The sequence below is a fragment of the Colletotrichum abscissum genome, assembly GCF_030869225.1.
Source record: "Colletotrichum abscissum strain IMI 504890 chromosome Unknown Scaffold_7.1, whole genome shotgun sequence".
In the NCBI taxonomy this organism is placed as follows: Eukaryota; Fungi; Ascomycota; class Sordariomycetes; order Glomerellales; family Glomerellaceae; genus Colletotrichum; species Colletotrichum abscissum.
In genome coordinates, this window is record NW_026850514.1 from 308,904 (window position 1) to 321,337 (window position 12,434).

At 55.3% G+C, this 12,434-nt stretch overlaps 2 protein-coding genes across 2 annotated transcripts; both read right to left on the reverse strand.

Moving 5' to 3' along the window:
- Positions 1-1,291: 1,291 nt before the first annotated feature.
- On the reverse strand, positions 1,292-7,603 carry CABS01_03620 (acyl transferase; the record flags this gene model as incomplete). The annotated part of the gene is made up of 1 exon (XM_060536994.1): positions 1,292-7,603. One exon carries the CDS (start codon positions 7,601-7,603, stop codon positions 1,292-1,294), a length of 6,312 nt encoding a protein of 2,103 aa, XP_060391252.1.
- A 2,370-nt stretch (positions 7,604-9,973) lies between these two features.
- CABS01_03621 (uncharacterized protein) lies at positions 9,974-10,243 on the reverse strand (the record flags this gene model as incomplete). Its single annotated transcript, XM_060536995.1, has 1 exon — positions 9,974-10,243. One exon carries the CDS (start codon positions 10,241-10,243, stop codon positions 9,974-9,976), a length of 270 nt encoding a protein of 89 aa, XP_060391253.1.
- Between the last annotated feature and the right edge of the window lie 2,191 nt (positions 10,244-12,434).

Sequence of the window (12,434 nt, forward strand, 5' to 3'; positions counted from 1 at the left end):
AAAGAAAAGGAAGAGAAGGGAGACACGGTAGATATATGCGGTGCAACAGATGACGCGAAGCCAAAGAAAGCATGTGCTTCGTCCTTTTTGTCAAGGTCAAGGTAAACGTAGTTCGCCCGGCGGCCGTCTCCTTCCACGTTCGGGTCTCCCCAGGATGCTACCGGTACCCCCCAATTTACCCCTCCAAGAGATAAGACGCGGAATACGGAGACGGACTGATTGACAGGGGATGGGCCCGACTCAACGGGACTAAGTGTCAAAGCAAAGAAGCTTTCCTCTCTGAGCGTAGCTGACTACCTAAACCAACAACAGGAACAAAACTGCATTAGTCAAAAGTCTGGAATTAGGATTCGTTGGGTTACAATTGCATACCAGTCTTCTCGAGGTACGGGACTGCGACCCCAAACTGCTGCCAAACACCACCAATGCGCGCCCCGCCCCCCACTTCGCAACGCACCGGCCGCACGTCGTACGGCGCTCGCCGCTGGCCGACCGCAGCTCTCATCCCCCTCGGCTTGACTCCATCCGGATAGCTCTCCAGCATTCCCATCATAGCTCTTCCTATCCACATCACCCCCGTTCCTCAGCCCTTCCAAGTCACGCCTCGATCTATTCAAGCCACCGCCTGATAAGTTTGATAAGCATCCTTTGTTCGTCAGGGCGGCACGGCATGGCCATGTCTTACTCTTGGGACACTCTTGGATAGGCTGATTATCGCAAAACCACATGGTCCTCCACCGCCATTCCGACTCTTCCCAAAGTCATAATGTTCTCATCTTCCCCTCGAGACGGGTAGTCGAACCCGTCCCGCGCTTCCGTCCGCATGCTGCGCCAGTCGGGAGAAGCATCAGTGTTCCGGGTCCCTGCAGTCACTCTTCGTAGATCCCCGCTGTCAAAATAGCTGCTGTGCTTGCCAGCTGCCACTAGCTTTCCAGTCATCAGTCATTGTATCACCCTCTGCCTTGTTTGCCCGTCAGACAAAGCAATGCCATCGGACATTTTATCACACGCCTCTCGGAAACTTTATACAGCTTGTTGAACCTTGGTTGCTCTATTTCTCTTCTTGTGCCACAATTAAAACTCTAGAATAATAAACGCCCCAAACATTTCATGTAATGACCAAACACAAAGCTTTCTAAAACGCAGCATGATAAAACAGTCATCAAGAAACCACATCCCTAATTTGTACAACCCTTACGCCGTCTAGAGTCATTCAATGCCCTCCTCCTTCTTTTTATCATTCGTTATACCGTAGCCCGATTGCTCCTTCTGTCAAGTACGCATACACAGCTTATGCTGCGGTACCAGGGCCCTCATGCTCACCAGCGAGGCCGTTGACTCCGTTGGGGCCAGGGCCGTCCTGGGTGTACTGATCCCAGTTCGCCAAGATTTGAGCAATCTTGGGTGAGTTGGTCAGCTTGTAAACATCCTCAAAGTATTCCTTGGTGATGGCGAAAGGCTTCGCTGTCACGTTGGGGATGTATTTGCCGACAAGCTTGGCAGGGTCGATCGTCGTCTTGTTGATCTTCTTGAGAAGGAACGATCTGAAAGGCTTGACGCCAGACCGCAGGAAGGTCGAGTGGAAAGGCACATCGATACCGCGGAGAGGAATCGTTGCGAAGCCACGCTGGAGCTCCAGGGGCGTGGGCTTCTTGAGGGTCGCCTCGGCACTGCCCTTGATGATCTCCTTGAGAGCACCCTTGGCCTCGTCGATGTTGCCACGCATCTCCTCAATGTCAATCTTCTGTTGCTTGAGGAAGTTGGTGACGCCAGTGAGAGTGTCGAGCGCGCGCAGGTCACCAGCAGCCACGTACTGCATGTTGGCAATGTTGTAGTTGACAATCTCAAGGAGCCAGCCAGTCTCCTCAGAGATGCAGTCGACAACGAACTGCAGAGCCTCCTCGTTGAAAGTCTTGGAGATTCTGCTCGGGTTGATGGCGCACATGGAGTAGTTGGATCGGCCAGCGGCGTCACGCTCGACAGCGACTTGCATGGTCAAGCCACGGTAGAAGACGACCGACACCAAACTCTCAATGGGCATGACCTCGGCCAAGGCGGCGAGGGCAGAGTACTCACCCAGGGAGTGACCAGCGAAAGTGCAGTCACGGGGAACAAGACCCTTTGACTTCATGTCCTCAAAGCTAGCCTTCTCCATGAGGGTAAGGGCAGGCTGAGTGAACTGAGTGGCGGACAGCAGGCCAGTGGGCGAGCGGTAGGTGTAAGAGGTGGTCTTCTCGTCAATCTCCTTGAAGATGCGCTCAGACTTGATGCTTCCATCGGCGGCAACGGTCTCGAAGGTCATGGCCATGTAGTTCTGGCGGATGGCCTTGCCGCGAGGGCCACCGAAGTAAACGGTAAGCTCCTTCGGGTTGTTCTTGACAATGTTGGTGATGGAGAAGCCGTAGTTGTCCAGGAGGTACTTGTCGGCACGGTCCCAGACGTCCTTGGCGACGTCACTGCTGGCGTAAAGCTCCATACCCATGCCCTGCTCCTGGGAACCTTGACCGGTGAAGACGTAGGCAGTCACAGGCTGCTCAACCTCGGCCTCACCGAGAAGAACCTTCTCCTCAGTCTCCTTGTTGCTGGCCTCGACCTTGATAATCTTGCGGCCAGAAACCATACCAACGTGCTGAAGCTTGACCTGAAGGTCGTCGTTGGGGAGGACCATGCCAACCAGAGAAGCGTGGAAGCTGCGAACACGACCAATGTTGTTCTCAGCAGCCCAGGTCTCAACCAAGCTACGGACGGCAGCACTGGAGTACATGCCGTGAGTAATGGTGCCGGGGAGGGCAGCGTAGTTGGCAAACACGCGAGAAACGTGAATGGGGTTGTAGTCACCGGAGACACGAGCGTAGTTCTCGTTAGTGGCAGGGGCGCGAAGCTGCAGAGGGGTACGACCGCTGAGAGGGATGGGGTTCTCAAAGTGGAGGGGCTGGTCGAGAGGGGCACCAGTGCGCTCGAGGTAGTCGACAACGGGGTTGCCGTTGGACTGGCCGGCCTCGTAATCAACGCTGGCGACCTGGATGATCTCCTTGGTGGGGAGCTCAAGAAGAACCTGGCCCTGAGTGGAGACGCTGCTGTACATCGTCTTGGTCTTGTAGCGGTAGAAGCTCTGAAGACGGAAGGTAAGCGTCTGTCCGAGGAGGTCGAGGTCGCGGGGCAGGTCATCAGTGTTGAACCACTGCTTCGACTTAAGAACAGCAACGTCCTTGCTGGTGGCCAAGTGAAGCTGGATGGGCGTCTCCATCTTGCGCTGGAAGGTGTTCTCGTAGTCGGTGTAAGCACCGCGGTACAGGAACTGGGAGGTGACGTCCATGACAGCCTCACCATCGCGGTAGATGGTACCGCAGACCTCAACCATCTTACCAGACTCCTGGTTGATGACGGCGTTGATCTGAGCGGTGGTGGAGACCTCATCGCCCTTCTTAAGAGGCTCAGCACCAGGCTTCATGCGGAATTCATTGGACAAGTGAACAAGCTTGAGCAGGTCACCGTCAATGGTGCGAGGGAAGATGGGCTTGGTGATGGCCTTCCAGCCAACGACGATGGCGAAATCCATGGGAGCGTAAACAGTCTTGCCGGGACGCTCAACGAAGGCCTCGCCAGTGTTGCCAACGGCGTGGATGAAGTCGTTGATGCTCTCACCGGTGATGGTGGCCTTGCCACCGTCGAACTTACTGCTAACATCGGCATCGAGGTTGAAGGTCTCGTCACCGAACCACGCACGCCAGTAGAATTCCTTGATGCGGTCGTTGCGACCCTCCATGACTTCGTGGATCGGGGCGTAACCGGCCTCAGGGTGGTAGGTGAACTTGAGAGGCAGGGCAACGGGCTTGCCGAGAGCAGTGGTGTCCTTGATCATGTTGACAACGATCTCGTTCTTGCCCTCCAGCTTGACCTCGATGACATCAACGTACTGGTTGTGGCGAGGCTGCTCCTTGACAATGATCTTGGTGTTCTTCGCATCCTTGGGGTTGTGGATCTCAACGAAGAGACCGCGGGTGGGTGCGAAGATACGCTTGAGAGGGTTGGTCTGGAACTTTTGGCCCTGAACAACAACCTCAGAGGTCAAAAGAGCGTGGCGCCAGCTGCGATCGGGACCGGCAAGCAGGGCCAGCCATGCATCGAGGCTAGGAAGGGTCGCGGAAGGCGAGGTGGAGAGGCGGTATGTGTTCTTGTGGGCATCATCGTAGGAGACGGTGAGGCCATCGACATCCTCGACAGGGATCTCAGTCTCGATGAGCTTGCCACCAAAGTACTCAATAGTAGGAATGGCCTTCTTCTCGCCCTTGTAAAGGTCTCTGGTCAAGTACTCAACGTGCGTCTTGTGAATTCCATCAAGGATATCCTTGATGGGCTCGTCAATGACCTTGGAGAACTTGACAGCAGTAGGTCCCTGGAGAATGCAGGTACGTCCAACATCCTGGCCAATGACGGCGCCGAGGTCCTCAGACTGCCAGAGGGAGTCCTTCTTGAAGTAGAAGTCAAAGTTCTCATCCAGGGTAGGGATGAACGTGACAGGCTTCTGGATGGGACGGAGGCAGAGCATCAAGAAGTGCTGGACATCCTGGGCGTTGATGAGCTGAGTCTCGGCGTCAGGGTAGTGCGAGAGAATCTTCTCAACAGTCTCGTAAGGAGTCTGGAGGTCCTTGAAGTCCTGCAGCTGAGCGACCTGGCCAGGCTTGGAGGTGAAGCGCTCCTCAACACGGCGGATGAAGTCACCAGTGAGCCTGATGAAGGTGGGGTCGATCCAGCGCTGCTCGTGACGGATGTAAAGCAAGTCGACCATGCGGCGGACAACCTCGCCGTAGGTCATGTCCTCCAAGTCGACAGCCTGGCCAGCACGGTTGCGACCGAACCAAACCTTCTGGAAGTCGTCGTTGAGCTTCTTGACAATGTAGTCGCGGTTCTTCTTCAGCTCAGCGACGCGCTTCTCCTTGGGGAGGGAGAAGATCTTCTTGTCCATCTCAGCCCAGAAGAGGACACCACGAGTAGCAAGCTTGTGAATAGGCTCGCCCATCTCAGACAGAACAGTAACGACACCACCGGTGGGTCCAGTGTAGGACTTCTCCCACTCGCTGTCTTCAACACCAGGGGCGTCGATGATGGCCTGCTTGGCAGCAGGGCTGGTCTTGGCCTCCTTGGCGACCATCATGCGACTACCGAAGAGAGTACCGTCGAAGGGCATGGGAGGGTAGCCATAGCTCTTGGACCATTCACCAGTGAGGTACGGGTAGGTATCCTCGGCACCACCGAAACCACTGCCAGCAACCAGGATGATGTTCTCCTGGCGACGAATGCGAGGGTACATGGTGAGAATAGGCTGGTGGAAATCCTCGTAAGAGTGGTGACCACCTCCACGACCACCAGTCCACTGCAAAAGCACGGGGAAGGTTGGGTTGGCCTTGGCGATGTTGATGACAGCTTGAATAGCGTCGACGGAGCCGGGCTTGAAGCTGATGTGCTTGAGACCCAAGGTGTCGATGTACTCCTGGGCAACCTCGACGGAAGGAACACCAGCGCCGATGGTCAGGCCCTCAATGGGAACACCCTCAGCTCTGAGTCTCCCGAGCATGGGGATTTGCCATTGCATGGCACGGGGGTTGACGTAGATCAAGTTGACACCGATACCACGTCCAGCCGGGATGGCACCCTCAATCTTTCGCAAAGCGGCGGTCATCATGTTGGGGTCGAAGTAGCCACCACCGGCCAACTCGATGTGGTAGCCAGCGTTCATGGTGGCAGCGACGAAGTCCCAGGGGACCGTGCAAGGTGTCATACCAGCGACGACGATGGGAGGAAGACCCAAAAGTCTGCTCATCTTGGTATCGACGTAGGTATCGCCGTTAGATGTGGTGACCAAGCGAGGACCGAACTCCTTAACCCAGTCCACGGCGTATCTGACCGCATGCTCCTCGTCACGGTCAAAAAGCTCGGGCTTGTAGCCGACCTCCGTGATGGAGCCATCAACGGAGCCAGCGAGGATAACGCGAACACCAGTACCCTCCTTGTTTCGGCTGGTGAGAACACCAAGACCAGAAATACCGCCAGGACCAAAGTCAAGGACGTGGGTGGCCTGAGGGAAGACGGTGGCCTTCTCCCAGTTGACGGGGTCTCTGGTAATGAGACGAATGAGGGTAGGGACAATGTTGCTGTCGCCGGCCTCACGGAGATCCTTGCCAGTGTTGGTGTCGAAGACCGCAGTGCCCAGAGACTTGGAGGGGATCTTGATGTTCTTCAAGTCTTCGTCAATGAGCTCCGTCGCCTCAGCAAGATACTTGCTGTGGAAGGGTGCAGTGATGGGCAGGAAGCGGTGAACGAAGCGGAGCTTTCGCTGGGTGTGGGGAATACGGTTCTGGTCCAGGCCCGTGGGAGCCTTGACCTTGCGGAGCTGCGCGTTGAGACCGTACAAGGAGATGGGAGGACCCGTGACAACCAGGTTGCGCGGGCTGTTGATCAGGGAGATGGAGATATGGCGATCGGCGGGCAGGTACTTGTTGGTTGCATCAATGTGCTTCTGGACCTCAGCCTGAGAGAGGTCTCTGATGCTAAGCATGGGTGTGGGTGTACCCTCGCCGTTGTCGGCCGACTCTCTCAGCATGGTGGGCGTCAACGAGGTGCGGGGGAACACCTGCTGGCTGCGGGCACCGATCCAGAAGAGAATGGTGAGCGCAGAAGGGGCAAGCTCCTTCCATGACTCCCAGGACTCGGCGGCGGCAGTGATGGCAGCGAGCACAATGCCCTGGGAGTGACCAGTCGTACCACTGATCTGGTCGCGGAGCAGACCAGGGTGAACACCCAACACCTTGCAAGTGACCTCGTAGTGCGCAAGCTGAACGAGACCAATCAAGGGGAAGCTGACGGGCGCTGAGATGAGGTAGTCGACATCGGGGGTCGCGTCCTCGCTCTCAAGCCATCTCATGATATCCAAGCCCTTGGGGTAAAGCTTCTCAGCCTCGGGGTGCTTGGACAGGTTCTGAAGGAGCTCGGCAGCGTTCAAAATAAGCTCGCCGACGAAGGGGTTGTAGGTCTTGTAGATCTCGCGCAACTCCTCGAAGTACTCCTCGATGTTGCCCTGACCGCCGAAAATGGTGTAGATATCAGCGGAGCCATCATCGGATGCGCGGAAGAGCGCAGATCCGTAGGCCTTGATGGAGCGACCAGTGGTCTGTCTGGCTTGGTAGTAGCTGCGGATGACGACCAACTTCTTGGCGTCAATGCCGGGCAGCGTGGCAGCGAGGGCGTGAACCTCGTTGCCTTGGAGGTAGCCGCGCTCGAACTCGTTAAGGACGAGCTTCAGAACCTCCTCGTAAGAGCCTGACTCGTCATCCTCGCCCTTCTCGACCTCGTCGGCGACGAAGCCCATGTATCTTGCGACCAGCTCTGCAACGGATGAAGGCTCGTCATCCTGAGCAAGCTCATCTGTGGCGGTGGGGAGAGTGGCATTGAAGCGGTCCTTCAATTGAGAGGCGTGGAAGTGCAGGGCGGTCGGTACGAGGAGGGAGGTCTCGAGAGAACCGTGGCGGAGAGTGAGAGGTCGCAGAGAAGCGTTGGATCGAGGGGTAGAAACGCCCGTTTGAGGGCCTGTTCCAGTGCCGTACATGGTGATGACGGTTTTTGGGGGTATCAAAAATGGGTGTGAAGTTTTTTCGTGCTATGAATGGAGCTTTGCTCGCCACGTTTGTTAGCCGAGGAGTGCTTGTTTTTTTACCGCCTCTTTCCCCTGCCGGCCCAGAGATGTTTCTCCAGCGGGAGATGGGGGAAACAGCAAGATGGCTTACCTGGTGTGTGACTCCGTAAACTCAGCAAAGAGCAGGAGGCAGCTAGTTCAAGATGCTCCGGTATGGCGGGGGAAGAGGGAGGAAGTGTGCGGCAGTGGTGTCGTGTCTTTAGGTATTGAGCGTGGGTGGTCGTCTAGAGCTTTCTCTCCTATTATCCGAGAGCAATTGGTGGTCTATAAAGGACAAGAAAAAGAAACGAGAAGACTGCCTGCAAGTTCTGTCCTTGACGTGGAGTTGTGGGAGGGAAGAACAAGAGAGTGGCAGATGGCAGCTTAAAGAAGAGTGGGATGGTGAGCAAGGGAAGGTTGGGAGGGTTCTTGGACGAGGTTATGATGGGAAGGCGAGGCAATTGAAGTGTATCCCTTTGGACTTTTTTTTCTACTGCGGCCCGGGTCTGGTCTGGGTCCCTGCTGACTTTCTTGGGGGAGTGGGAGTTGAGTTGAGTTGAGTGAGGAGCGTCTGTGTGTGCGTATGTGTGTGTGTCTTCCCGGGTCTGTCTCAATAAGTGGGCATGGATTGATTGGGATTGTGGGATTGAGAACCGGGACTTGGTACTTTCACGCCATCATTGAGGAGGGAGACTCAGAGAAGCATGGCGGGTGTGGTGTGTAGGTACATCGACTGTGGTGTGCGGTGTGTGGATGTTCAAGTGGATGATGAATTTGATGGATCCAACCTTTGGGCCAAGTATCCGTACGAAGTACCGCCTGCTTCTCGACCCTTTTTTCTGTTTTTCTTTTCGTGAGAGTGAGGTCAATCCCACCAACGTAATTGGAGGTATCTGGCCCAGTTTGGGTCACTTTGGTGTGTCTACGAGGGGTAGAAAGGGGATGTACCCAGGACAGGGACAGGTACATGGCCCCGATACGCCGAGAAGACGAGATGGAACTCAACGATTAGAAAAAAATAGGCCGGGGTCATTTTGGGACATTGGATTGGAATGAATCCAGTTGGTTCGGGCTGACGGAGGAAAGGCACGTTGGACCGCATCTTGAGTAGGTACGTACTGCGTCCCTGCCACGCTGTGGCCCCATCTGGTTCACTTCCACTGCGCTTGCAAGGCAGGTACGGTTTGACGGGTGGAAAGTACCCGTTACCTGTACTCCGTATTTTGTATCTTTTGCCGGCTCAAGGCAAGAGGCACCACAGCTCTCACTATTCAAGAGCGGAAAGAACAGGGGAGGTGGCAGTTGGCCGTTTGCTGGCGTCAAGCAGTGCCTGCCTGGTCGCGCGGCCAAGTGACCAATTGCTACGGGTACGTGTGTCAATGCTAATCAATCCAATTGTCTGTGTGTAAAAGGTAGGTACCCACGGTACTGTAGGCATTCGTATGGAGCATCGTCTCTCCCGTCTCTTTTTCTGCCTTTGCATCTCTCCAAAAGTCTCAAATCTCAATGTCTCGCCAAATTTTTTAGTTCTGTTGGGGATGGTCGTACACCCCAATCCACCCCTCCAGCTCCACCCTTGACTTCATGCAGCCCGAGTGATCCGCAAGGGTTCCGCTGTTGGAGAACGGGCGCCAATGTACCGGTACATGCCCTCGAACCTCCTTCAACCTCTCTCCCACTCATCCAAGCATCCTCTTCCCAAGTTTCCCTCTCAAGCCACACTTGGATGATGGCGGAACGCCGCAACCACAACGGATCGTGTCTACACAATCTTGCCTCCGGATCTTTGCCGCCAACTCTTAGCTCATCGGACCGGTCTCGTCTCTTTTTCAAGGTGCTGGATCAATGGACGCACGAATCCTCGGCCAAATGGCATCATTTCGGCTCTTGGGCCTGGACTTGCACCATACTTTTCAACATCAGTGCTGATGCTAGGCGAATAGCACTTGTCGCGCACGCCGATAAGATGCCGAGTTGCTACCCCGGATGCAACAAACGGACGATAACGAGCCCAAAACTAAGGCGCCGTCGCGGGCCATCTCGGGTTCTGCTGCGCGACATCGCTCGATGCCGAGTTGCCTCTCAGAGCAGCTCTTGCAAGGAAAGGAAAAGAAGTTTTCCAACCTCGCCTCTTCCTTGTATCGAGTCGCCTCGCTGACCGGGAGTTGCGAAAAAAGGTGTCGCCCACTTCGACTTGGACCCTAAAAGATCCTGATATGCGGGATCCCACCAAGTACAATGTACTCCCGGGCCCCCCGTTACGTTCCCGCAACTCCCTGGCCGGTTGAAAGGCGGTCAGCATCTCTAGCGTCGTATCCGATATTCTGCCGTCTCCTTCTCCCCACCGCTTTCACCCCACGCCTGGGGCTCGATGCTGGGGAGGATGGGAAATGCGCGGGACCCTGAGGACGAGGATCCGGCAGGGAGAACGGCATGTACATGTTTGATGTACCGATACCAGCCGCCACACCGCACTCGCAGCTCCGGCTTGCTGAGGCGGGAGCTATCTCTTTGCCATGCCACGCCGCCCACGCGGGCGGGCGGTCGGTCGTCCAGGAATGCAAGCTCTAGCATCTACGTACCACAATGCCCTGTGTATCTTCCCTTGCCATGCGTGGAGGGGTAACGAATAGCGATGAGATTTGTACCTAGGCACCGTCTCGGTAAGACATACTGCTTGCCCGCTGCCCAGCCAAGCCCAGGCTTTTAAGCATGAACTGATGAGGCACAGGGCTGGAATCCTCGAATATCGACAAGTGTTGCACCGAGCTCATTCACTCGGTCTCCGATTGTTCATCGACGTCTCTCGGTTGGCTCGGGCGAGCTGAGTTGAGTGGTTGAAGAATGCTCCTGGTGATGAGCGGTCAGACACAGGTCGCACTTTGTGGTTTGTTGCGCATCACAATGGCTTGTTGACTGAGGCTTCCATCAACTGGGCATCTTCACCCACCTTTCGTGGCTCGTCTACTGAAGGACTGGAGCAACCCGTCGTACGCAACCGAAAGGTCAGCAAGAGCTTAGTCAACTTCGAACTGATTAGGTCCTCCTGGGCCTGGCCAGGGCTGGAGTTGAGGCAAACCAAGCCCCTTCTGCCCCTCGAACAGCAGATTCGAGCCTCGACAGGAAAAGCTTGGGTTAATTCGTCGTCTACTGTATACGGAGTACAACTCCAGTCGCCAAGGAGGTATCGCTACATTACACCCCCATCGGACCGTGGCGGGTTCCTGGAGCAGAGACCACTTTTGCCCCTCCTCGCCCTCCATTTCCCATTTCCCCTTCCACTCTTCCATGGCCTTCTGCTTGCAACATGGAGGCTTTTTTTGGCTTGTTGCTGAGGAGTTGCGGCTGTTACTTTCCGGATCCCCGTTGGGTGACGGAGCAGAAGATATCTTATCATGGCACCACTTTCCCACAGCTTGCCGCAGTCGTACTGAATATGTACACGTATACAAAAGCCATGCCGTTGATGACACTTTTCACATCAGAGCTATATATGTGTGTGTGTGTCGTTGGCCGTTGGGAAGAGCCGTAGCTCTATCCGTATCTCTTATCGGCATCGGTATCAACACCCCGCCAAGCATCAAAGCTCCAACAAGCTTCCAGCTCTCTCCCCCTCCAAAGGGAAGTGTGTGGGTAGTCTTTGAACGTCGCAAGAGACTGTAGCCAACAGGAATGCAGCGATAAGGGTGAGCTGATAGAGGCACAATCAGAGTTAAGGGTCATCGGAACGGGTACATCTCAAGGCCAAAGGTGAGGTGAAGCTTGGGAGGTCTCAGACTAAGATCACCAACACCCAGAGCCTCGCGAAGGGCTAGACGTTTGCTGCAGGCGCTAAGTAGAGTCGAGGACTCGAGGGGCAGGTACGGCGGCCACTAGCCCGAATTCAACATTCCGGCAGCTCGGGAAAGGGCAGCGAGCACGGCGAGGAAGTAGAAGTCGGGCAGAGAGATGACGAGAAGGAGTCAAGACATTGGATGCGCGCCACACGAGGCTAACGACAGCGCCCAGCCGTGCCAGCCTAGCCCAAGGAAAAGAGCCCGAGAGCTGGCAAGCCTTGCGATGTGAAGCTGTAAATCAGGTACAGCTACTTTGCTTGGTCTTGTCTCATCCCACCTCGCAACATGGCACGTACCCGCACTTCGCATTACACGACAGGCTGGCTTGAAGAGGTGGCAGACAAGAGACAAGGCGCAAAGCCTCGTTTGATAGAGGGAAGCGATAAGAGAGAGAGGAGGCGCACGGAAGGAGTCACTTGAGACTGGTGGATAATGCATGCAGGACGATGATGCGGCAGCTGCCACTTTGCTCGTTCACTCGCACGGAAGACGAGGAGCACTGACTGGCTTCGGTCTAGCCAGGTGACAAGATATCTTACGTATCAGTATGCGATGGTGAGAAAAGCTTGGTCCCAAAGAGTTCATGCTTTACGTGGCTTGTAAGTTGTTGGATGCGATGATCTGAATTGAGAAAGAAGCTCTTGGGATCAAACGCAAATATCACCTCGAGAGGTGAGGTTGAGGTAGCTTACACATAATAAGTACGGATTGGTATAATGTATAGATAGTATCGGTATGGGTGAGGTTGGAAGTCTGAAACCGGTGACACCCTCATCACGTCTTCTTGATGAGCTGGTTTTTGCTGGATCATGAATACCTAGATGGATGGATGTTGCCTATCCGTACCCGAAACCTTTTTCGCAGAGGTGACGCCTCACGCCTCAACTCCAACGTCAACTTGGCATCAATGACGGATTGCGGATTGCCCT